General features: G+C 37.4%; 1 protein-coding gene across 3 annotated transcripts in view; it reads right to left on the reverse strand.

Annotated features, from left to right (window-relative positions):
• The window catches only part of REPS1 (RALBP1 associated Eps domain containing 1), a 51,674-nt gene extending 40,148 nt beyond the window's left edge, over positions 1–11,526 (reverse strand). The window contains exons 1-2 of one of the 3 annotated variants that reach the window (XM_009587780.1): positions 11,400–11,526; positions 6,878–7,074 (exon numbers count right to left, since the gene is read on the reverse strand). In XM_009587780.1, the coding sequence (XP_009586075.1) occupies positions 6,878–7,074; positions 11,400–11,520 (318 nt within the window). In that variant the 5' untranslated portion in view covers positions 11,521–11,526. The remainder of the gene's footprint in view (positions 1–6,877; positions 7,075–11,399) is intronic. The other 2 variants (XM_009587779.1, XM_009587777.1) reach the window with 2 other exon arrangements.
• Between the last annotated feature and the right edge of the window lie 16,246 nt (positions 11,527–27,772).

Below are 27,772 nucleotides of genomic sequence, written 5' to 3' on the forward strand. Positions count from 1 at the left end.
AGGAGAAAAAAGCCACATCTTCAGCTTTATCATCATTACAAGACACACATTCCCAAAACAGTTTAAACTAAATTTAGATGGCATTACTGTGGCACCATCTTTCCCCTGTCCAATCCCAGTCACTCTCATATACCACTCATGGCATTCATTGATCCAGCTGACCAGAAGATTAGGAGAGCTAAACTCCTTAATTACTTCTTAAAAAATATGTATGTGTGTGTATATATATATATATTTATATATACACACACAAATATAAGCGACTCTGTGTCTGTGTGTGTGTATACATATATATGGCTTAGCCAAAATACTGACGGCTCAATGCAAGTGTAAAGAAAGGAAGATGCAAGCCAGAAAAGCATTGGGAGGAGGCAGGACTGTAGAAACATTGACTCAAGATTCAAAAGCCGTCATGGGAAAACACAATGAGTAGGGATTTATTGAAACTGTAATTACAGACAGGTTCATTCACCCCTTATATATAGGTTAACATCAACTACGTCTCTGCCTTTGCAGTGGGTCAGAAGTTGTCATTTTCATATACTCATGCCTAGAAAACGTGGTTTGTTGTACAAAGTTTCCACTTCAATTTTGCACTCAGCTTCACATTTTAGTAAACAGAGGAGAGGCCATATGTTCATTAGAATCACCTCTGTTCCTCAATTGCAACACACATTCTCATAAACTGAGTGTTTTGAGAGTGCATGTTCCAGCTGAGGAAGCGGGATTGTTCACTTTCATCTGTCTGATCTATTAATAAAAGAAACTAATTTTGAAAGCATGAAATATCTGGGATCAGATTTTTCTGAGAGTACTAGGGTACAGAACCTAACCTAAATTGCTCTTCAAAATCCTAAGATGAAACAACTACAACAGTTTGCCTAATTTGGGTTACTGATAACTCAGCGATTTTGAATTTCACCAATTTTAACAGAAATTACCCACCTAATCTCTTTGGGAACTTTGACAATTTTACTCACCACCTGCATACTCTAGTTGATGTATCATTTATTAGATCAGCTACTATTAAAATCTTATTTTGATAAACTGTTTCAGCACTTTCAATGCAATTATATTTAAACATTTAAAACACTTGCTTTTAATTTCTCTCCAAACAAACCTCAATAAAAACCACAGCAATTACAACATTCTGGTTTTTACTATCTTAAGACATTTATTTTTCCTCTTTAAATTATTCCAGAAAACAGATCTAAATAAAAGCATGTTGACATGAATAGTTAATAACTATTTAACATTTTCATATTAAATCAAACTGCTGAGAACATTCTTCTCAATAACTAATAAAAAAAATAAGGTTATAGCTAACATAAGTAATCCATCCTAATTAAAAAAAAATCACATTAAAAAAAAGTTGTAAAAAAGCATGATTTTTGTCAAACTGGAATTACGAAACCAAGACACTATCAAGGACTCAGAACTTGGACTTTTTTGGACTGACAAGCAGTTACTAAAAATAGCATGTTAATTAAAAAAGGTGATACTATAAATATAGGCTCTAAAAGAAGAACCTTAGTGAAGACAAGTCAAACAAACTGGCGTAAGGCAACACAATATATGCTAAAGCAACCCTGGAGGGATCTCAACCTCAAAAGGGCATTGCAAGCATACATGAGTCAAATGAGATTATAAACCTTTTCCTGGATCTCACACCTCAGGCCAGAAGAAAGCCTCCTAAGGAGAATTCCAGAGACAATGAAGCCAGACATGGTATCCGAAGGGTAGCTCTAAGGGTGTTGTGATCCAGGTCCTGATACCACACAGCCTGCATAAGAGTCAGGGAACAGATCCATCATGAAGAAAGATTATGCTAGAGATGGTAATTGCACTGCAGAACCCATGTTTTTGTAATCAACTAGCATTCATACTGAAGAACAAAATAGTCCAAGGTTCAGTGTGAACTTCTCCACATGCAGCACTACACATTTTTAGAGGGGGGAGGTGTGGTTCAGCCAATTACAAACTTGTTAGTCTGACCTCAACAGTTTGAAAGGTTTTAGACTAGGTTTTGAAGAAAATAATAATTAAAAACACAGAGGCAAATGGAAAAGGGATCAATCACAGCATGGGAAATTTTACTTAAGTTGGCTGATAGTATTTTTGTGATTTTCGAGATGAAGGAACTGCCCTACATTTACCCTGAACCTCAGCATACTTCAGTGGGGTGTCATACAAGACATTCCAACAATGTGGAGATTAATACAAGAATCTAAGGTGCAAAACAACTGGCTACAGAAGGAGCAAAGCTGGACAGTATTAGAATGGGAACTATGGGATTGAAGGGAAGTTTCTAATAATGCTCCTGAATGAATGATTTGGGGAATGACCTAATTTGATACTTTAGGTTAACTGTTTATGCACACTAAATAGCATGCTGATGAATTCTGACAACAAATGTATGGAGGCATCAGACGGATGCATTCTTTTCAGGACATAGGTAACAGTAAACTATCAAGTTTTAAAATACAAAATACAGTTTCTTGCATAGTGGAAACAAATACTAAAGTGCATAATGGGAATCAATCAGCTGAAAACAGAAGACTGGATGCACAGGTCAACTATCTGACCAAACTATCTGTCAAATATGACAGATTTGCTTTATTCACAGCTGCTAAGGTATATGAGGTGAGATATATCAAGGAGAAGTAGGGAAGTACCCTATGAAATAGTAGTAACACTGGTGAGATCTTATTTTGAACAAGAAATACAAATCTAGTAAAATATTTTCAGTAAGAACAAATTCAAATTGGATCAAAGGCAGAGAAGGATTATGAGGATTACTGGTAACTACTTTATGAGACGAAACTGACACTATGGATTGTTCTGTCAAGCAAGACAAAGCTAAAGGAGAATACAATGGTTTTCCAGTAAGTACTGGTGGTGTTCTGCAGCAAATACCAAGGACAAAGCTGTTAGAAGAATAGGTATTACCTGATCTGAGTAAACTTAAGTGGGAATTCCCACCATATTCCCACGAATATTCCACTATATTCCTACTAAGGCTCTGGAACAGTTTTCCCCAACATGGCCAGTGTGGACTAAAGGTTGTGATTTCAAGAGAGAACCCTGATTATCTTTTAAAAATTCATTATCTAATACAATTTCTCATGATAATAGAGGGTTAGACTCAATGACACAAGAGGTCTTTTCCAGCTCCGTGCTCCTAAACAATTTATTTAATACCAGATATATTTTACCTGGAATGACCTGTTCAATCTACAAAACAGAAGTGAACAGAAATGGACTACTGGCCAAACCTTAAAAGAATGTCACACAACTTCTCACGTAGTTAAAAAAAGTTGAAATGATCAAATTTTGAGTGCTACAGGTGCCAAATTTGAGCTGTCCCCTCCTAAGGCTGCACTGATACGGCAATAAATCAATATAATCTAGAGTGCCAGTATTATGCTTAATGCACACATAGGTAGATGAGTACCTTTTATTTCCACCTGATATAGCAAGGTTCAGCCTATGAGCATTTGCCACATACATGTTTTTCAGCTGTTAAGGCCTCAACATCTATTGAAACTAGCTACCCTCCTTTCCTGGAAAAGGTGGCAAGCCAGGTGAAAGCAGTACCTGATCAACACCTGGATCACACTTAAAGACACTGGAAAAAGTATTTGCTTTTTGGCTTTAACAACAAAACACAAAACATCCAAAAGCAGTATCTAACGGACTGATACTGAGAACATTTAGTCACTTGTAAGCTACTTTCAGAAGATAGAAAATACTTCCTAATCTCAATGGTGCTGCTTCTTCTAAGAAACTGCTTTCAGTACATTAGTTTTTTTAAAAGAATAAGACAAAAAAAAAAGCCAAAAAAGCTTCCATCTACAATGACAGCTCCTAATTCTACTAGGAGGATTTCTTTTAAAAAAAGCACTAGAACTCAGTAGAATCTAGATTCTCAAGATTGGCCTGAATTAACATTTTTAGTAGCATAGCTGCTACTTCCAAGCGATAGAGAAACACATATATGCCGTGGTTAACATACCTAAGTCAACAAAAGTGATCGTATATATGTCACACTGTCAGCAGAAGTGTTCCAATCTACTTAGCCTCTATTATTTAGGAAGAAGAAATTACGTCAGCAAAAAAAAAAAATTTTTCCCCAATGTTTTATCTCTACTAGAACGTGCAGTCAACATGCTGTCTAGTGAGTAAAGGCATCTTTCACTATTTGGCTTGACTCCTAGAATCAGTTCTGCAGCTTCCATGATAGCTGGGTGTGACTTCAGTCACCTTCTATTAACACTAGCAATATTAAAAAGATATAAACTTCTGGCCAGTACTATATTTACATAATGCTTAGCCATTATAAACTAAAAATGCCACCACGAAAATGGCTAGAGATAGAAAAAGGACATTACTGAACTTAGTTCATGCTTACTTTAAAAGATGAACTCATTTATGGCTAACCCTTTGGAAACATAACCTGATTGCCATTTCCTGATGCCCTGCCTCCGAGTGAAGCTCACTGAGGGGAACTGCCAAAATAACGCATTGATAAAGAAATAGTTTTAGCTAGGACATTTCAGTAGACAATACTCCAAGTTAAATTCTTTTACATAAATTATTTGTAATTCTAAGATATTAACCTATGCATGACAAATCTCACCAATATGGAAAGCTGCACATGAATGAACCCAGTTTTTAAAGATGAAGATTAAGATATCTTACGATTTCATAAACAGTTTGGGGGGGGGGCGGGAATCAAACCTCAAACTCACTAATGGAGTATCTAACAGCTACATGACAAGCTCTCAGAGTGAAATATTCAAGACTGACACTTAAATTCCTTCAGAAAGAACAGCGATCCCTAGGAAAATAACATACTGTAATTTATTTCTCAGACTTCAGCTCTTCTCATCCTCATCACTGAAAGAGGTGGCATACAACGAGGAATCACAATCTGAACCTCTTTCTACATTTTATAAAACTGAGTGGTATCTCCAGGTAAAGACAACTGGATCAGCAATTTCTACAAAAACATGGCTAAAAACTGTATCCGTCTTTTGGAAAATAATGCAACTAGAGTTTTTATGTCATTAAGCAAGAAACTTGGGCTCAAGCCCCCTTCTCAGCCTAAGGGAATTAAAATTCTCAGCTTGTTTCTAACATGGTGTCCGAATCAATAAATATTAGACTGGGACAAGAAGGCTGCTTGAATGGATTTATTGTACGGTCAGAAATGTAGAATCAGCCACAGAAAATGCAGTTTTACAATAGGGTGCAAAATCAGACAATACTTCCCTGATGTTCTAGACCATGAATACAGCTTAAAACTGCTGGACTCAATGCTGTGTTGTCTGTTACATTTGCTCCGACTCTGTTTTCTGGGCCAGATCTCTCAAAGGACTTATACACAGAGCTTCTTTATTCTGATGATCCCCTACAACCTTGTGTGAAACAGATACCAAGGTGCTTCTATCAGCCAAGATGGAGAAATTAAATTTGGATGCTTATACACCTTTGTGAATATGTGGCTGCTTTATCCAGAACTTGAAGACCTCATTTTAAAAGTTTTTTTTAAAAGACCTTATTTAAATTTTTTAATTTTTTATTTTTAAAAGACCTTATTTTAAAGTTACACCAGTACAGATTCCTGTATCAAATTACAGCTGTTCACTAAATAAACTCAACACCATGATGGAAGCATACAAAACACTATTTCAACCAAACTAAAACCCCATCATCAGATCAAGGAGATCTGTGATTTTTGATTTCTTTATGAAGTGCTTGGGAGCTCTCTCAAACACACCTAACCAAAACTAGACAACAACAAGCTATCTTCAGATCTACTGCCAGCTCTCCTTTCACTACAGTCCCCATCTCCAGTTTGGGAGAAAGGAAGCGGCAGCCAAACACTGATTATGGATGGCCTCTGCTAGTTTGCTTTTTCTTTATATTGGATCAGTCTGGATTATTCCCAGAGAGAGTAATAAGTGTTTATGAGTGATTCCTTGATTCCCAGACAGATTAAGAGATGTTTGCAAGTTCCTTGATTCTTTACAAAACAAGCCCAGAAAAGAGCATACCAGAAGGAAGAAAACAGGTCATTCAGCAGTTATGCACAGACACACATACACCCAGCAAATTTTAGTATTTGCACTCAGTGTTCTAGCTTGTAGAAAAGAATCAGAAAAGAGTTCCCCATGGAGAGAGAGTGTAAAGATTACAAAAACCAAGGAATTATGAGGAGGCACAGAGTTGTAAACCTTTACCGTTTTCATTTATTCAGACACCCTGTCACTGAAGATGAAAGAATCAGTGAGCAAAAGGAAATCAGTTTTCTCATTATTAGAATACAATAAAAAGCTATATGAAAACTTCTGTCTTACTTCTGGTTCTCATTGTCTCTGCTTAACAATTAAATAGCTGAATAATAAAATGTAAGGCAGACTTTAAAAAAAGACACTTTAAAAAAATTTTCTGAAGTATTTCAGATTTAAAGGTATTGGAGCGTGTTGAAGGACTAGAAATCCAGTCTTCCATGGCATTCGGTACCACTATTCCAATGACCAGGAAGCGAACGTGAACTAGCTAATAAACAAGGTATTAACATCATAATGATTACAACTTAGTATTTGCTATCATAGCTTACACATTGATTTTCTTTTCTGTCTCAATTCTCAATATTTTAAACACAGATTATAAGACTTCATAAAAAAGTGTCTCCTACATGCAAGTATTTCAGAAGCATATGTGGTGTCTTGTATCATGTACACCAGTATGATTTTTTTTTTTAAAAAAAGAAACTATATTGAAAGCAACAAAGCTTAGAAGCCCTATCAAATTGACTCTTATGCAGCAAGTAGTGGTTAACAGTCCCATTTAATCTTTTAAGTTAATTTACCTGTTGATCAGTTGATGTACGTTGTTGAACTGTGTCATGGCTCACAGAGCCTTTTTTGACTTGTATCCTGCCAGGTGGAGGAGGAATCACACCTGAATATGAAGCTGGGTTATCAGCATCCGAAGAATACAAGGCTGTGTGTCTTGATTCTTGTTCATTCTTTGACACAACAAATCTGGGAAGAGGAAGGTCCTTTACTGTTAAAAAAAGAGAGCAGGCCATTTACTATACAGAAGTATGATGCTTAAAAATAAAAATGTGATTCTATTTTGTAGTTAAAATTTCACACATGCCTCAAATACTTAAACACTGAGACTGCTGCTATAGTCAAGCCAACATCTCCCAGTAGGAAAAAAGCATTATATTTCACAATTCTGCTACCCAAGCTCTGGTTTTGGTATACAAAGAGGACTTCACATAGCTCCATAACAGTTTTGTACTAGAACTCTGCATTAAATGCAGTAGCAATCGGGTAATCTGGATTTAGCTAATTTTTTCTTAGTTTTGCCAACATTTAATTATTGAAGTGTGATTTTCAAAATTTATCTACCATTTCTAGCACATATATAAAATTAGAGATTCTTCATGCAAAATGGTTCAGAAGCAAAACAAATGCTAAAATACTGCAGTATATTCAATATCATCTTTTAGTGAGCTGATGTCATGTTTATATTTACAACAGATAATACCATCTAGTCTTACTGCAAAAATTGCAACTATTGCTTAAACACATCTGTCTGCACCTTTCTACAAGAGAAGCTAAATTAGCTGTTTTACTGGGATACAACTGGAAACATTCCAATATCACCTCACCTTGTTATAAACACCTACAAAGCAAAGTTTCTACAAAATGCTACAAGCTCCTTAGCTTTATGTACCACGGTTCAGAGTAGTCTGATATAAAAATGAGGCTACATAAGTCTTCAATTTTTCTCTGCAAGATTTCTACCATTTTTCTGAATCCCAACCACAACTTTCTTACTGGTCCACTGTGAATAAAAATAAATTGCGAATTTGCTGTACAGCTTAATTGGAAATTCTTTTTCCAACACAAAACAAATTTACAATCATGGCTCAAATTTAATTTCTCTTGTTGACAGCTTACATCGATTACTTTTGGTATTGAAAATGAGTCAGTAGTACTAACAATTGTATTACAATATGAGATGAAATTGCATACAGTTTTTATGTTTACATTTTATGTTTATTACATAAACATTAAACTGATTTGTAATTGAAGAGTGCCATTTGAATCCATAGTATTCAACAACTATAGACACCTTTATGTATCCATTCCGTATTAAAGAGCAACGCTCCCGTAAGAACATAAATTCTTGATTTAAGCCTTTGTCACTAAGTACAACTCAACATGCCGAACAGCTTTCTCCACAGGGAAGGAGCATGCAACATAGCCTCTTTGCTAAATTTGTGGTTACCCATCACATGGAAACACTGTTAAAGCAATTCCTGATACCTTCCTCATTCCTAGATGCCCATTTTCACATTAGCATTGTTGCACTAGGAAAGTTATTCACGTAGCTAAACAGTGAACTACAGTCAGCCAAAAAGTGAAAAAGTCATTGCATACAAGTGAAAATTTTGTATGCTTGCAAAACAGGGGATAATACAGACACAAGAACATCCAACTGACACAGCTGCTCCAACATGAGGCTTCGGCATGAGATATCTAGCACTATTTCACAAAATAATATAGAGGGCTCAGAAGGAACATAAAATACTCTACTGTCTTCTTTAAAAACAAGACTAGATAAATATTTGCTTTGCTGTACTAAGTTTCTAGATGGCCAATTGAAATCTGCCATTTTTATCTCTCTCCTCTGTCTTTTCCCCATAAGAGCAGAAAAAATTCATTTTAACACTACAACATTTGTTACCGTTCAGAAATCCCTCAATTATAAACGCAATAGCTGTTATGAATGGAATTAAATCTTGATACTGAATAAACTACAAAGTTCTCTGTACTTTTTATGCCCACATCCTTGCTAACATTTTCTTCTACAAAAACTGTACTCCATACTTAGAAAATAAATATTACTTTGAAATAGACACTGCTCATTAATTTCTAAATTTTTAGCTTCCTCGAAGGAAAGGAAAATTTTCTGGGACAGCAGAGGAACAACAGATTGAGAGGCTTGTAGTATAATAACTAAAGCCAGTATTTTTACTACACTGCACAACTGCGTAATCAAAAAAGCACTTAGTTAACTAAGAATCAACTGAATGGATTTAGTACTCAAAATTTGACTCAGCAACTCACATAAAGCAAGATTCCTGTCTGCTTGAGACACACAGTGAACCAAAAAGCAAAAGAAATGAGGTGAGAGAAAATACCAATATAAAAGTGAATAACATTAAGACAATCATTGAATAAAACATGCATAGAATGCAGAGCTAAAAAGTAGATGTCCTAAAATATAAGCTTTAACTAATTTTAAATGTTTTACTTGAAGAGAGAAAGAGTATACGGTTTAGTTTGGGATGGCTCTAACAGTTCCTCTTCAAGACCTCTTGGAGATGGACTGTGGGCAGAACCCAGCTGGCCAGGCTGCTAAAAGGAAGGTAACCCAAGCTCAGAATGATTTTATGAGTCTTCAGCCTGCTGTATTTTAGCTGTTTAGTAGCTGCTACAACAACACTTGAATCATCCTAGGAGCAGGAACTTCATAGACAGGACTGGAACCACTGCAACCAAGGCAACAGACAACCAAAGCTAAAAACAGTTAGGGTAAAAATAAATGTTCTGTCAATTGTACTTGTTTTATTTAGTAAGTTTGGAACCAGTTACAGAAACTTATTCCTAGAAGTCTAGAAACCATTACAAGTATTTCTAGTGTTGTCATGAATGAAGGAAATGTATTCCATTATAAAAGTTCCAATGGCTGCTAATTTTACAGCAATATATTTTGTATTTTGGAATTAATTCTGTACCTTCATTTCAATTCCTTCCTTCAAATTTCTTCCGTTGTTGTTTGTTTTTTGTTTGTTTGGGTTTTTTGTGGTTTGTTTTTTTTTTTTTTAAATAGGAAAGCTCCTTCCAGTTAAGGTATCTTGCATTAAAATAAAACCAAGCATATAAAAACCCTGGAAAAAGCTACTACACAGATTTTAGTCTTTGCCTTCTTCAACGGGCATTTGACGAGAAATCCCACAATTGTTATATCAAGTCCCACTTCTATTGGATATTAAGAGTCGCAGGTCCCTTTTCCAACTTTCTGATTCTAGGGCATTCTGCTACAACTTGCTGAAGCTTTAGATTTGGGAACACTCATCAGGAAAGCTAGGGAAATGGTTTATAAACACAGGGTGGCTTATGAGCAGAAAGGAACTTGAATACTAGCAAAACATTGACTGAAACCATGCACTTTTCCAAAAAGCTACAAAAAAACATGAAAGCAGCATATACTGTTTGTACAAGCCTAGAATAAACTAACTGCAGAAGTATACACAATGATTCCTTTCTTTTTTATAGCTTTGTCAAATACTTCAGTCCTATTAGATTGTTTTTAACATAGTCTCCTTAACCACTCTGCTTAATCTATATCCTTTAGACAGAAAAAACTCCCAAGCTTTCTTTTAATCACTAGCATATATAAATTATACCGTAACATGTATTTTACAGACATAAAATCCACTAGGAAAGTCACCTTAATGCAAAGCTGTGCTCCAAAGATATCTCTAAGTTGTGAGTTGTGTACTATGCTGGAAAGGGCTATGGTGGCTTAAAACTCACTATTTCATCTTCCTAAGTCTCTTTTCATCTCACAGAGCAACATCAACATGGATCCACTTATGTCACTCAGAAGGCTACATCAGAGCTTCATATCAAAGCTCTTTCTGCTGTTCTGAACCATCTTCCTAGAGTGAGTCTTTCTCCTGTTCCTAATTCACTACCCACACCACAGCTGACCTTTGAAAAGTAGGATAACAGGTGTTTTGGCTGATAACAGGCTTCAAACATCTTTTACAGGTCAGGTTTTTCACTAGAAAAATCTTAAACCACTAATGTTCGCATTTGCGCTAAGGAGCGAGAAAACTGTCAAGCCAAGCGCGAAGGAACATGACTTTAGAAAAGATGACCTTTCATTTGTTACAATCAAGGCTTCATAAACACAGCAACTACAAAAGCCTCCAAATGTTGCATTCGTCTTTTCCTTCCAATTCACATTAGTCCTATTAGTACTTTATTCAGAGGATATAGCACACAAGTTCTCACATTAGTAATCTATAGAATTAACATGTACCTACACAGTAGTCAGTAGCAGTTGTTCATCTACCCCATGATGAACACAATACTCATTCAGTAAGAGTAAGGCATTACACCTCATTTATTGCACAGTAAGAATACACTCTCTCATAATGTCTCCACAATTTCTTTTAGGTTAGCAACATGTATAAAAAAAACCATACCACACTAATTTATAAGGTTACTCTACAAGAATCTGTGAGCCAAGTACAATAATTCTGCTTAGCAACTCAATTCCCCCCTGATCCTGTGATTTACCTGTATTTAAGCTTTCCACTCTCAGAGGGAGACCAGATTGGGCCACAGCAACAAGTTTCAAAGCAATGTAAAATTGACTTCTTCCAAAATAGCCAAGCCTTGTGGCACCACAGAGCTCCATAATCTGAAACAAAACACACCACACAGTTACTTGTACAAAGAAACTTAAAACACAAACTGCTCTACAGAGGCAATTTCATACATTTAACTGCAGCATGCCTTGCATTAAATGCTCTTAACAACTTCCTATATACAATCTTTCAATAACAACTTCACGTGCAATATCGAAATACTACGTGACATGAGTCAGAATATGTGATTCCTCACAAGCAGCAAAAGCACCAAGTCTAAAACTTAAGTTTTTCCCAATTATCCACCTTTTCTTTCACCTAGGCTTTAGAGGTTCTACAGAGTTGATGTGAGAGAGTAAGAGAGAGTAATGGGGTCATGTTCCTTTTTAAAAACTAACAAACAAAAAACCCCCCAAAACCATATAATAAACATCCTATGTCACTATTAGCTATTCCATTAGCAGCTGTTGTCTGTCTTCAGTAACTGCAACAGAAAAGGAATAGCATTCAACATTTTTAGTATTATAGCCAGATGTAATCCAGAAACACAAAATGAAGATTTTCAAATAATTCTCAGAAAAAAATTGAACAGTGTGTTACTGATCAAGTTAGGGAAATGGTCTGCCCCCAGATTTCTCCCTGAAGAATTTAAATGATGAGGTTAGAATTTATAACAAGTGAAAAAGCTAGACAATTGCAAATGATACCTTCCAACCTTTTCTGATATAAGCTTGCTGTAGTTTAACTTTTAAATTATAAAACAAACCTCTAAAGCATTCATTCAGAACATAAAGAAGTACCAACATATACGCATGAATTTCAGCACTGAACGAGAATGCAGAACTTCAGGTTCTCCAAACAATACCACAGAAGCTGTTTCATCTAAGAAATACAACAAAGAATTGGTGTTATTTTATTCCCTTTTCTTCCCCTGGTGTTTATATAACGGAAAGGTGGTTTTGTCTTTTGTTATGAATTTTGAGAAATTTTGGTCTCTCCAGACAGCAGCCGTGTATTCAAACATACTAACTGCATACCCCTCCACATAGAAGACCTGCAAACTTGCTGAGGGTGCAGCCCTGCTTGTGCCAGGTCACTGGTAAGATACTAAGCATGACATGTCCCAGATCAGACTCTCTGAGCTCAATGATGCAGACTGTCTTTTTATCTACCTAGCAGTCTTATATAGACTGTGATGTTCCAAATGAGACACAAAGATGCACTTGGACACCATGGTGAAAGCCTTGTTGAAGTCAAAATAGATGACATTGCTGCTTTTCTCTCCTCAACCGCAGTTCAAGTCTTTCCACCACAGCAGACAATCTGGTTAACAAGTATCCTTGGTAAATCCATGCTTGCTAACCCTAATTACTGTTTTTACCTTCATATGCCTAGAAATGGCTTCCAGGCAGACTTGCTCCACAACTTCTCAGGGACCAAAGTGCAGCTGACCAGCCTGCAGTTCCCCAAACCAACCTTCCTGCTCTTCCTGAAGATGGCTGCAACATGTCTTTCTCCAGTCATTGAGGCCCACCTCTGATCTCCACAACTATTCAAAGAGAAAGCTGACTTGCAACAACATCAGCTGGCTCTCTCAGTACCCTCAGAAGCACCCCATCTAAGCCCATGACCTTGGTATTTCTCAAGAGATCAATCATCTTGTACTGCTACTAGTTGCTCTCCTCCTTCAATCCCATCTCCAGGCACAAAGGCCCAGGAGACCTTGTCTGTGAAGATCAATGCAGAGAAGGCACTGAGAATCTCAGCCTCATCTACATCCATGGGCACTAATTTCTCTCCTCACCCTTCCCACCAGAGCTCAGTCATAAGTTCCCCGTTTGGCAAATCTGGTCTCTTGACACATCTGGTCATTTTCCTAACTATTGGGATGGACTGTTACTGGGCTTAGAGAAAGCTGTCCTGAAAGATTTCCCAGCTTTCACAGGACACAATTCTGAAGGGCAGAGGAGCCGCGCTTGCAGGCAAGTTCCAACTGAAAAAGTCAACTACATTTTCACATTACAGCAACTGAACCACATGATCCTTGAGGAGTTAGTCCGTATGCTTCAGCACTGCTGAAAGAGGAAATAGACTTTGGTAACTCCATACAATCAGACAAATGGATGGGTTTATTAACTACAGCTGAGCTAGATATGGCTCAACAAAAAGCTGCTTGGGTACTTTCTTACCATGCACCAGGATTCTAGGACCTCATGAAAAGAAGGTGTTGTAAAACCTGTCACAGGAAGGTGTGGGAAGTTGACAAACACCTAGTCCCAAAGAAGTCCCAAGCGGATCAGCAGGTCTAGGGCTGTGCATGCAGCTCAAATCCTGCTGGACAGAAGCTAGCTGCATTACATCACTTGGCTATGTCTGCATTACACTTCCCACATTGTCCTACAGAACCCGTGTTATTTGTATTTTCCCATTATAGTATTTCTGCAGCATGATGTCTGGACAGAAGTCAAAGCATTTTCTAAAGTTCATTAACTAAAAGAAAATAATTCAATACAGTTGAATACAATACATTAGTTTCAATAGGTTGGTTGGACTACAAAAAGTGCCATGAGGAAAAAAGTGAGTCTAAATTGACAGGTGACAATTCAAACAAAAACTTTGAGGTATCAACATCTAAAATAAATTACCTGTACCCAATCTAATGCCAAAAATAATTACGCTAAGTTTAAATAACTGGCAGAACTAAAGCAGTGGAGATTCAAGAGCCAGCTAGCAATCAAAACCAGTGCGACAGTAAGAGCAATTCCCTTTTTTAAAGCACTGTATTCTGGAGGACTGATGAACATCCATGTACTTGACTACACCTAACACAGAAAAAGCTTGTGGATCCAGTGGCCTAGCATTGACAGATGAATAACTGAGCAGACTCTGGAAAAGCTTGTTATGAAAGGAAGCAATGACACAGGCATTTGGAGCCTATGGAATCATTAGGCAGTAATGGCTTTGGGCAATTCCAAAGCCAGTGCTAGACTAGAAATTACCTTGTTTGTAGCTAGTCAGTACTGCCAGATTGAAAAAAACTTCAGTTAAAAACTGAACTAATAATTAAGCTACCATGGCAGATAAGTATTAGAAAGGAAAGACAAACGTGTATTCAAAGTAAATAGATATAAATGTAGAAAATACACCAGATGTAAGTATCAAGAAAAGGAAAAAGGATAAAAAAACCAACCCAACCAACAAAAAAGAATGCCTTTATGCTGCTGAACAAGTAGCTGTGAAACTCACCACAGCTAGCTAAAGGAGTCCTCTATTTCAAACACAGAATATAATCCAATCAGAAACATGACTGAAGGTTGAGTAAAATCATTCAATGCAAACATCTAGTGGAGACTCCTCTGCTGACTCACAGCATGCTTGAACATACTCAAAACAGCCTATCTATAATCTCCTTGAAGGAGGATTTAAACATTCAACAGTTAATAAGCGATACTGATGGGACGGTGGGGGGAATAATAATAAAAAAATAATCAAGGGATTGGTTCTCTAAGATTTATGTTTAGGGCCTTCATCTTCTTAGGAAGAGAGGGGATAAGGAATTTCCTTAAACTCTTCAAGGAATGCAGAGCCATCTTCAAGACAAAATGCTCCATGACTGTTTTCATATCCTTAGATATGAACATCGTGAGGTCACACTACTGCAATTAACTAGATCAAGGCCAACAACTCTGTGAAGCTCCAGAATTGCTGGAAGCTGTTGATACAAAAAAAAAACCACCACCACAAACAACAAAACTCAGTGCAGCAGCTGTAAATGATGAAATTGCATACTCAGTCATAATACTGCAAAGAAGTAACAGCAGCATCAACAATATCAGGAGCTGGCACAGATCAGACATGCATAGGAAGCAGAATGTTGACAAAGGGCACTGTTTCAAACACATACCTTCTAGAACTCTTACAGTTTCAAATAAGAGATCCTTGAACTTGGGAAGGTTTGTGAAACAAAAAAAACTAAGACTTGAGTACCTTTAAAAATTCCAGGTGAAGTGGAACCAATCACATCTCTACCAAATGTGGTGAAACGCACCTTCCAGAACTCAGAAAACCTCTCTGAAAGAGTCTTCCAGAATATCACAGTCCCCCTGTCCCCAGGTTCTTCTACAAAGCAAATCAAGCCCATTATCTGTAAACATTATTCATGCAACAGTACAACACTATTTAAGCAGGGATGACTTCAACGGTAAAACAATGAATGAAGCAACATGCATGCCACCTACACAGTAAAGATAAAAATATTTCATCTGCTTGGAGCAAGTTACTAAAGTACCTACTGTTCCATACCAGAGGGTGGTAAGAGGCAAGACTTTAAGGCAACTTTTGAAGGCTGGAAGTTACAACACATATCGTGTATGTTTACAGCAAAAGGGAGTAAACAAACCCAAAGGAGAACCTTTTGTATCACCTCATCCAAACTAGGACATTAACACAAGTCTATCCACTAAAAAAAAAAAAAAAATCACATACTGATAACAAAGCAAGAAAAAAAGAACTGGGATTCAGAATATACATTTTGCTCCTGATTTTATTAACACATTCTTAATTTGAGGTCTTCTAGTAGTCCTACCGTGATGTGGCAGGAATTTTCATGTTTGTATTGTTAGTGTAAGACTTTTATTAATTAATAAACACAAAGAAACCCTACGTAGAATCACAGAATAGTTGAGCTTGGAAAGGTCCTCTGGTGATCATCCACTCCATGGCCGCTGCTCAAAGCAGGCTCAGCTACAGCAGGTTGCTTAGGAGCACGCGCAGTTGCATTTTGAGTATATCCAAGGAGGGAGACTCTACAACCTCTCTGAGCAACCTCTTTTATGTTTAAATGAAACAATAACCAGGAACAATATCATATAAACCATGGACCAGAGCTGCAAAACACGTTTTCACATTCACTTTACAATATTTGATACAAACTTGAGTTAAACCAGACCGTATGAATATACTTGTGCTTCAGTATTTAGTACATGATTTTTGAGTTTTACTATGCATATTTACAATAACCTTTTAATGAAAAGCAAGCAATAAATTTTAAAAAAAAGCTAATGGTTCACTTCAGATAGAAAAACCTAAAATATTAAAAAGAATAACCTGCATTCAGTTTTAGGTTATTTAATAAAAATGTAACTGTGATTACAGATTGATTTTGATTCACAGTTTAAAATGAAAAACATTATCATGTCAACAATGTTATTTCTGTATCCCATATGAAGCAATTCATTGTGAGGATTAGAAAGCTCTTTGCAAACTTAAACAGATATGACAGGATGTTTTCCAAATTAAAAGTTTATTGGAATACAGCCTCAAATTGGGTACTAGAATATGCTGTTCTACAAAGGTGCTCTCCTGAAGTCATGTAATCCACTTACCTCAGGTACAACAAAAATTAACCATACCTCTACAGTGTAATGTAATCTGGGGATGTATAAGGGAAGTTGAAAAAAATATTTCCTAATCATTGCTACTGTAGCAGAAAAAACCCCGACCATCACTACATACCAAAGACCTACGAAAACCTCCTTTGTGCTTTTTTCTAGATTGAATACATTTCTTTCCTCACAATTCGTTACCTTCTAATCTTGTTATTCTGCAGCCACTGTTCAATAGATCAACTCCTGTCACTTCATTTATCTCAATCTGTCTCACTAATTGCGGACCACAGCCTGACACAGTTTTCTAACTACAGTCTCTCACCTATCATCCACTGGACAAAGCAATACTGATCAGTTATTCATCAAGAATTTTTAACTTTTCTTCGGAAAAAATCTCACTTGACAGGTAGCTTCTCAGATGCCACAGTTGTTGACAGCACTGCATAGCAGGAACAAGACAGAGAACTGACAAAGATCCTTCTTTTGATGAGTTATTTTTAACCAAGTCAAGTCTCTGACCTAGTTCTCCGCAAGGCTTCACAAACCTTGGCACATAAGAAAAAAAAAATTGGAGAGAGGACAAAAAAAGCCACTGAAAGAAACAGTCCAAGTATTGCTCTGAATTCTATGTTTCAGCACTATTAGCAGTATATGACAAACATTTAAACAGTCCTAAACCTATCCAAAGATCATTTGCAAAATGCATTTATGAAGGATATCAAGAACTGCTATATTTAATTCAGTAAGTGTGAAGTAGGCAACTTGCTGAACAGCAAGTTTAATATTACCTCTAATACATACATTTATCTTATTAGGTACTTAAGAAGCATAGTAGTAAATACACTTAATTAGTTGACACTAAGAATTCCCAGGCACAGGGTATATTTGGGACATTGTTGTACTTTGTTGCATAACGAACAGTAAGGTCTTCCTTTTAAGTCTTACTGACTGTTCCATTTAAGATGGATCTCAGTCAATGCCACAAACCTGGCTTCAGAACAGAGGCCTTTAAAGAAATAAAACCAATAGTATTGGACGACTTCCAAGATGACACGCGCTCTCTGGCAATGAACTATTTAGAGTCTCTTACTGTCTGAGCCTCTAATACTTCTCCGCCCTTGATTTTCACACTGCATGTATCCACAGTGGAAGCAGACTGCTAAAACACCAACAGGAAGAAAAAAACTACTCATCAGCTCTGACAATTAATTCTCTATCGATACTTAGAACTAAACTTTCCCATTCCACAGGTCATTTCAGGTTCAAACATACGTATGTTTCAATCAATCAAACGAAATTTCAGAATTAATCACATCAGAAATAAAGAAGTTAATTAGCTGGTCAAAAAACGACCCAGTATTTTAAGCTTCAGAGGAATGGGATCTGTTTTACAAGGATGCCCACTCCCTAGGTAAGGGTTGGCAGATTTGCAGTCATGCTTTCACTCTGTTAATAAAAATGCAGCAGACAAAAAGCACTGAAAATTTAAAACTCTGATTTATGACAGATGCACATAATAAATACATATCTTAACAAGTGAATATGTTGAACACCACACCCACACACAAAAAAAACTCACAGAATTTTCACCTGCTGTAGTACTTTTTGAACCAGTTATATTTCAGGTCATTCCTGACTTCAACCCATTCCAAAAGTGGTCTGCAGCATCTCCTCTTGTTCCTGGTAGCACGTATGTTCATGGTGGATTAGCCTCACTTATCAAAGACACCTCCTAATTCAGTAGTTTTGACTTTTTCCATTTGCAAAGTTTGTGGTCTTGCTAACAGCTACTGCAAAAGCTGTTACGAGCCATACACATGAATCTTACCTGCAGAGCCTCTTATGCAGAGCTCCACAGCTCTCTAGAGGTCAGTGGTTCCCTTCTTGATTTGATAATACCTGGTAACCACCATCAATCAATCCGCAAAGATGAGCCAGATGCAACCTACATGCAACTACAAAAAAGCTCCAGATGATGATTTAGAGGGGCCATTTCTCCAAAGATCTAGAGCCATAGACTGTCCTATTTGACTACAAGTCATAAACAAATTACTGCCAAATACCCTCAAAAAGAGGACAGAATAAATAAGCATATTCCTTTCTGAAATGTTCAATAGCACCAACAAAGGAAAATCCAGACAGTCAGATGAACACTCACTAGAAAGCAACTACTATCCTCCCAAGTAAAAAGTAAAGTAAAAAGGAAGACCTCAAGGCAGAGTTGCTCCTTGCTTGCATTCAGATTCTCTCTACTGCTGTTCTTTTGGCAGAGTAGGCACTCATGAGAAAGGTACTTTACAAGCAGTAATGGTAAAGCAGCAGCAAGAAGAACTGGAAATAAAAAAAAACCTGAAGCAGCAAAAGACAGCCTGGGGACCTACAAGAACCATTTTTAATTCTTGATGCATAAAGAGAGGTTCTTTTAAAAGGAGATATTCCACATACCTGTCTCTTCTTCCTATGCAATTTTAGATTACTGCTTAACCTAAATAGCTCCTCCCTCCTCTGCTCTCAGCTGCACGGTTCCTGAGCACTAACTGTTGCTCATCTATCTGATCATACAGTATGATTACTCCACTCAGTAAGCCAGCAAAAAGTTGGTGTGTTAGTTATCTGCTCTTTTATTAAACTGAGTCTGTCTACTGTACAACCACTGAACACCTCAGCAGCTACAAGATACATGGGAACATGTGGCTGGTAGCAACAGTTTGTTCATTTGACTCTAAACTTCTTGTAAGACTGCAGCCTCAAGGAAGTTGTGTGCTTTGCATTTAAGAGGAGCAGAAAAGATTGAAATGAGGCAACTGAACAGAATGTCACATCAAGAGCACTTGCAACTCCAACTTCTTTGCCTTGCCCAAAGAAACCTCCCTTAGAAGGGAAAGAAATATTCATGTATCAGACTGCTAAGAATTGCCCTCAAAACAAGGGTGCCTCCTTTCTCCTCATGGTGCCACGAAGACTTCAAGCAATAGGAGATGAAGAAACACACTTTAGCAAGAACTCTCAATGCCTGAGCCAGTCTGTGACGATAACTCTGTAACACTCAAGTGACTGTATTTTCTGGAACAAACAGTAGTAGCCAAAGTATCCATATAAGCATCAAGAAAGCATCTAGCTTCAGCAGGCAGAGATATTTTACAGAAATAATATATTTAGTATTTCAAATTATTACTCCAATAACAAATAGTGCAAGGGAGGTCACATGGATGTTCTAATAGTGGATGCTCCTGCCATGCGGCATTAAGTTGAATATTTTTCCTGCAAATGTCTATTTCAGTGCTAAATGCTGAAAAGAGCAGCATTTATAGAGACATTTTGATTCCTTTCAGACCTCCTTTATAATTGAAGCATTTCAGTGATTGATTTTCCTTTCCAGTAATTATTTTCTTACTTTTTTGATTTTAGTATTTTCTCCACACATCACCTTTCATCACTATGCCAGAACAAACCTAAGACAGAAAAGCCTCAAAGAATGAACACAAGCTTCTGGCTTTTTGCTAATGTAAAATGAAGATTAAGGCATTCTCTGATCCCAGAATTAGTGGTCGTGCTGTGGCCTGGCCAAATAGGACTGCTCAGATCTGGTCTTGTTATTCCTCAGCACCTCCATACAAGTCTACCTGAAGCTACTGTGTCCATTACCTTACGCTGCTTTCCATCTCAATCTGTTTTCCTCTGAGCATCAATCTGAACAGTGTTAATTAGTTACTTAGCTTTGCACTGCTCTCCTTCTTCCAGTAAGGCCTTTACAAGTCTTAACCATGTGTCTATCAAAGTTTAAACAAACCTCAGTTAAAATTCTAAAAACTGCATGTTTACAGAGCTACATTTGAGACTTAGAATAGAGCTGCTACACTAGGTCTTAACTGATTTAAGACATTTTAATTCAGAAAAAAAACAAGTTGTACACACTATTGCAGTAAGAACAGACTTCTCTACAAAATTCACTCCTGCTTCAGACTATTAGTTGTAAGTTAGCACCTAATGCTAAATTTTACACAGTTCAGCCCTGGTCACCCTTTTCTAGGATTACTGAAGTGGAAAGATGTATTTGAAACTGAGTCTACTAACTGCTCTGTTACCATACTTCAGCAGCATTTTAGATGTCAGAAGTCAATCATTCCAGAAATTCAGGTCAGACTGTCATCTTTCCCAAGTCCTTTAACCTATCAAAACAGAGTTCCTATATACAGACAAGCATGCCTAAGTTATAATGTACTTTTTGCATAACAAGTGCAGGGCATAATTTACTCTTTAGACACCAATCCCAGCTGGAAAAACAAGCAAATCACAAACATGGTCACCAGCTCAGTAACTTACTTTAGAAAGAATGACTTAATAACATCCCTGTGGTCTAAAGAAATGGTAAAGGAAAAAGAAAAAGTGGGAAATATATTCTTACACTAATCATTACTGGAACTCCAGCGAGAAAAATCCAATAGTCAACATACTGCTCCCACACTCACTTCTGAGTTCAAACTCGTTTAAGCAGAACTCCAATTTGAAGTCTAGGAATTCTACAAGAAGGACTAATCTAAACGGCAAATATTTATGACCTAATAGGTGTGCAACTTGTCTGTAAGGACTAGTATTTGGAAAGCTAGCGAATATAATTGAAAAGTCATAGAGACTGCCAACAAAGTCCTATAATTTCACAGTATCTGCAGTAATATTTATTAAGATTAGACTAAGATGAAGGCATGCCTGCAATTTTTCAGACAGTGGGTGAAGTGCTCACAACTTCTAAATCAAAAGAATCATCTTTACAGGAAAAAGATCAAGTTTACAATACATAAATTTCTACAGCTAACTTGACTCTAAGACAGCTGCATTTGCCAAAGGCCCTGATATTTCTGAATAATTTTAGAATTCTATCCAGTCATGTCAGAATGGATATTAATCATCCCTGCTGTCATTTGACAGCACATTTTAAAAGAAAAAAAAACAAACTGTTTTCAAACAAAGCTGAGCTGTGATACTTGAAATTAGCTGAGTGCTGTACTGGCATACAGAATTATGAAGGAATTATTTACTATGTAAGTGACTATACAGTATGAATGCCATTCAATTACACTGAGAAATCAGCTGAAAACAAATTAAGTCTAATAGACCTAATCTACGCTCCTAAAGTTTTGCCATTAACTTCCTGCCTTTCATTTCAAAAACAATGATTATTCTCTCACTAAACACTGCTGAGATATGAGACTACTCAAACTAATTAACTGTAAAAAGAAAACAATTTGCAGCCCGCTAAAGTCTCTGTGAAGGTAACATCATTCAAGTAAACATTTTTACCAGAATTCCGCAGAAAACTCAAAGCACAGTTCACAGGCTACAAAGCAGACTAAGAGCCATTTCTGGCACTAACGGAAAGTATACTGCTTATATATCTCATCATTACAGAGAAACAAAACTAACCTACTGCTCAGCTGAGAGGAAGGAAAAATATTCTATTACGATAACATTTGAGGGGAAAAAAATACTTAATTCACAAATTGCATATTCTTAACTGCAGATCTAGGCACTGTTTATATTTACAACAGATTACTAACAATTCTTATTTCCTAAGTGAGAACTGAGACACAGCATAATGTATGTATAAACATTCTTTAAATATATAAATATTATATATAAATGTTATATAAAAATTACATATGATTATAATCCTAAAAAGCTACAGACTCATCAACTTTATGGTGCTCAGGCTAACAAAATATTAAGAATGAGTAAGAAAAATGTTATAGTTACACATTTCTACACTGGAAGAATAATGATGAAGAATAATGACCTGTTATGAATATTGCCTCAGAAGAAATCCAAACTAATTTTATTTTAAAACATCATGTAGAAAAGCTGTAAGCTTTCAAATAAAAAGTATAAACCCAAAATGTATGGGTTGGATCAATTAAGTGATTTCTCTTTAAACTTTGGGCTTGTTTGCAGATTAGGTAATGGCCAGTATTAGAACAGGAAAGCTTTTTAGACAGTGCACATTTTTTTAAAGATCTGAAAGTGCTGTGTCTTTTTCAATATACTCCAAATCCAAATCGCTGAAAGGAAGGCATGGGATTTGCAGTGTATAAGGAATTCTAACTTCTTACCCCACCAGTTCTGAAAAGATAATAAATTCAGCAAATTAACCAGAACGAGGTTGAGTCTTCTGCATATCTCCACCAGACAAGTAATCCTAAGCATGCCCTGGCTCAGCTTCCATTTGCAGTTGGCATTTAGTAAATTCTACTGATTTGATAAACAGGTAGTTTTTGTGTAGGAAAATGCACTGAAACACTAACTGCAACAATAAAATCACTGTGAACAAGTTTTTATTTTCTTATATCCCTTTCTCTCTACATCCATCCTCTAACAAAGAGGCCAACATTTTAAATCAAGAACCTGCAATTCTGTTTTGCCATATTCTGCCTATGGATTATAATTCCAATTATAATTGCACCGCATGCCACAGATGAGCTTTGGCATCTGAGGAAACTACCATTCCATGTTCTCCATTCCCTACGTTTGCCAAAAGCTGTCACTCCAAGAAAAGCAGCACATGCCTACACCTTAGCTGTTTTTCTGCACAGTGCAGAAATTGTAGCTGATGAATGAGTCTGGACTTTACCGCGAAGCAGCTGCATCACAGGTATGCACTTTCTTACAACTTTTGATGCAAAGATAGCAACCTCTGACAAGAGAGTTGAGGTAGACAACCAGAGACAGTAATTTTTTCCATCAATGACACAACAAAAATCAAAACTAATCTGTCTGTAAAGACTCCTTAGAAATTAAAAAAAAAAAAGCTTGAAATTGGCTAACAAGAGCCAAAAATACAGCTCTTAGCTGTATTAGCTTTACACTAATTTTTTGATGAGCTAATGCAAGCATATTGTATAATTGAAGAAACTGGGCATAATTGTATGATTTATCTGTCATTTCAAAGACTCTCTAACACTAAATTAGAAGTCAGGTAACGTTGCTGTACATTGCCAACACTGAAGATGACAATTCATTCGTTTTAGAGAAAGTACATGCAAATACTTGCGTATTTGTTATTCTATACTAAAGTATTTTAAAGCAAGATGCCTTCACTCATTAATTTCAAATGAGTATCATATGCACAGCTGATTTGCTTCTTGTCTTGTGAAGTTTCTATGATTCATAATCAAAGAAAAAAGTGCAAGTTCATAAAACTTTCTGTGATTAAATCACTTAAATAAGAATTCTACAAATTGAACAAACGGGACAGGTATGATATTAATCCCATGCACAAGTAACGAACTCCACAATACATTTTTTGGCTGACTGTAGTTTTTACAAGCAACTTTATCACCAGTACAGATGCACCAAGAACTGACTTTAATAGCATACCTACATTAGCATTTTCGGCCAGATGTGAAATGTGCTTTTGAAACCAATTTCCTGACCACCCTCATTGCTCTGGTTCATACTGTGCAGCCACTCCAGAATAGGCAACTAGATTTCTTTTGTATGAAGCTAACCTAGAAGATATACTCTAGGAGTCCACCTAGTGAATCCCAGCTAACATTCAGCCTACCAGACCAGGCCAGAACTTGATCAAAGGAAAGCTTCTGAAATACATATACAGAGTGGATGGCAGCTCCTCAGCATCACTTGTGTTGTGTCATACTACTTGCTAATACAAACACCGATGCACTGAGCCATGAGCTCAGGCAGCTGGGTCAAGTGAAAAATAACTTGACAAAAACCCCTAACTTTTGGCTGAACAAGCTCACTGTCTGTTCAAATGAATGTCAGTGCCAGCATAAGGCACCTCCAGCTTCTAGTGGTTTAAGCTACCATGAAACCCATGCTAGGTCACACTGAAATACCCAATTGCTCTAGAAAGAGGAAAGTTCTCTTCCCCTCCATCAGCAAATGGTTTTCCTGCCTCCTTCCTTGTATCAGCACTGACATCCATTCAACCCCACTGTTAGCTGATACAGAGTTAAAATCAACAAAAAATTGTGATTAATTTTCTGCCTGCATAGTCCCTGATGCCAGCATACAACAGCATCAGACAAGCACTAGCGTCTTTGCAAGGAGAAGCAGCAGCAGGAGCACATGGCTGGGGGAAGGGGGAAGACTGAACCATCTCCTTCAGTGGCAACTCACCATTAGATTGGTTTAGCTGCAATGTGAAACCACACCCTGAGAGCAATTTAAAGACTCATGTAACTGTTGTGAAGCAGTTGGACTTGTTATCCCAACACATGTACTTTTATTCACTGTTTTATGCAAATCTTCTACCTTAATGCTAATTTCAAGGATATGCACAAAAAGGCAGAAATATGGGTTAATAAAAGCTGGCGTTCCCACATGTGCAGTTAAGGTTGTAACACAGTTTGTGGTATTTTTGTCCTGGTAATAAGGCTGTCCTTTTGTAGATGTGCATTAAGTGGACGTATAGCTTTTCTTTTCCAGGGTTTTGTTGTTTTGTGAGCATATGATTTGTATACAGCAACCATAACTGTTTCAGTCTTCTATATGTTCATTTATTCCCATTTAATAGGCAGCTGACAGTGTCCCTTAGAGGCAGAAATGAGAATGATTAGGAACAATTAGCCACCTGTATTAACTTTTCCTGTTGCAAGACAGAAATCTAACATAAACATAACTCTGCAGGAAAGGTTGCATGTGTACCCAGCCTTTAAACAACAGATTTGCAAGCAAAACAAGTTATGGGTCTAAAAATCCAACTGTCACACATTTTCACTTCCAACAGAATCAATTCCGAATTATTCAAAGGTATCTACAGACCTGTACTACTGAAGAGGAAAAACTTTGAGGTAGTTCCTCCAGACTACTTGGTCCCTGTGAGTTTGAAGAGCAGTAATTTTGTACTATGTTTTGCACACCTACAAAGGTACATAGCATTCATGTGACTAGTACTACACTTCCATTCCAGGATTATATAAGAATTGGGTAACTGAATCAAGTTCCTTTCCCCACAAGCATCAGGTGCTTCAAATGAACAGGTAAGAACACAGCACCATGTGGTCAAAAGAAAATTCCATCTCCTTCACAGGGTTTCCTCATTGCTTAAGCTGTATCATCTTGTGGTTTTAGTTACATAGTCACAGCTTCCGAAGCATCAAATGCAATTTCCCTTGGAAGAACCTCCATCCAATGTATCCATGCCTGTGTTAACCTGAGGTACAGCCCTACTTCAAGGAGAACATAAAATCACTAGACAACCAGATTCTCTCTCTCACAAGTACAAGGTACTTTACAGGTGACCAACAGTGATTGCACAAGATATTCATAATGGGTCAAACTGCTAAGGGCATTTTGACTTTCTCTGTGTTATTTACAGTCTCATTCCTCATGCAATCTAATATCTTGTTTGCTGTTTTAACTGCAAGGTTTTCCTTGAGATCACTACAGTGATAAGTCAGGTCTGCCTCTTGAGTTAGTTTATTTAGAACCCATGGAATGATGCCGGAGTAGTTTCTCTTTTTCAGATGTGATCTACTTTGCTAGAAAATATTTGACCTCCTCTGCAACAGATAAGGATATAATCTGTGGCCACTTGTATTCAAAATTCCAAGTCTTTCCAAGTCCTTGCACTAAATCCCTGCATAAAACAAAATCTCTTCACAGTGATCCAGACAAGTTTTGTGGAAAATAGATTTTAAATACAACAAACATGTAAACATTCACTTTCCTGGGATCCCTCTTCTGAAATTGGTTGGCCACACACAAAAAGAAGCAGTGGGTGGCCCTTGAGAAACCTCACTCATAATGGTAAGAGAGTCTGCATGCTCAGTATTAAGTCCAGTCTAGCAAGTCATCAAATAAGAGATTACTAGTTTTACCAGTAAGAAGCATTTCTTATTCAGCTCTTTTCCACTTTTTTGCATCTTAAACTCATTTTAACTAACCAAGTTGCTCTTAGGAGCCCAAAAGACATCAAGAGTAACCCTAGTTAAGCGTAAGTATTCTCCTGAAATCTGGTCCTATATTACAGAATGCTGAAATTTGTGTACTGTACTTCCAGCTACAGTAACTTTAATGCTTTGTTAAAAGAGCTGCTTATGTCACTAAGCTGAGGATGAAACTGCATGAAAGGCAGCATGGCTTTTTAGACAGTTTCACCCACAGCAGCTCAAAACACTACACAAACTTTAAAGCATTGAACAATGGCAGAGGGAACTGCAGAAGCAGCAAATTATTACAAATAGCTGTTCATAAGAATGGTTCACTGGGAATACTTTCATCAAATAATTACATAAGGCACATCAGAGCAGACTTTCCCTTTTCTATGTCGGTAGCTCTGTAATAGTGCTATACCTTTTAGACATAACCTGGCCAAGGAAATAAGTGCTAAAACTGTGCACACACATATTGCAAGTATGGGCCCGTGTCATTCTTAGCACTGCATTCTTCTTTGGTAGAAATGTTTTGCTGACTACAGGTAAGTTAATACCTGCTGGGAACTGATGTCCAAAAAAGACATCACGGCTTAGGTGAAGTGGATTAGCGTCAGTAGCACCCAACAATACAAGCCCAGATTTCCTTCTGTGCTGCTCTTCATCAGCAGACTGTGGGAAGAATCTCCCTCACATCCCAAAATGCTTTGGGCTTCCCATGCTTTGGACGGTCTCTGCCGACACGAAGCAAACAAGGCACTTTCCTACCAGTTGCTGGACATGGCCAGCAGAGATTATCAACAGCCCTTTCCCAGCCTTGCAGTCAGAGGCCCCGCAAGTACAGAAGCGGGGGCCTGCTACAGGCATGCTCAGAGCAGCGACTCGCTGCACCCCCCGCCCTTCCCTCTCCGCCGGAGAGGCTCAGCCGTCCCCTCCTGCCCGGGCTCAGGTGGCCGGCTCCTGGGCCGGACAATAGCTCCCGAGCCTCCTGGCGGGTCCCGCTCCGGCCTCTCCGCCCTGGCCCA

This window comes from Fulmarus glacialis, unplaced genomic scaffold (genome assembly GCF_000690835.1).
Source record: "Fulmarus glacialis isolate BGI_N327 unplaced genomic scaffold, ASM69083v1 scaffold4151, whole genome shotgun sequence".
NCBI lineage: Eukaryota > Metazoa > Chordata > Aves > Procellariiformes > Procellariidae > Fulmarus > Fulmarus glacialis.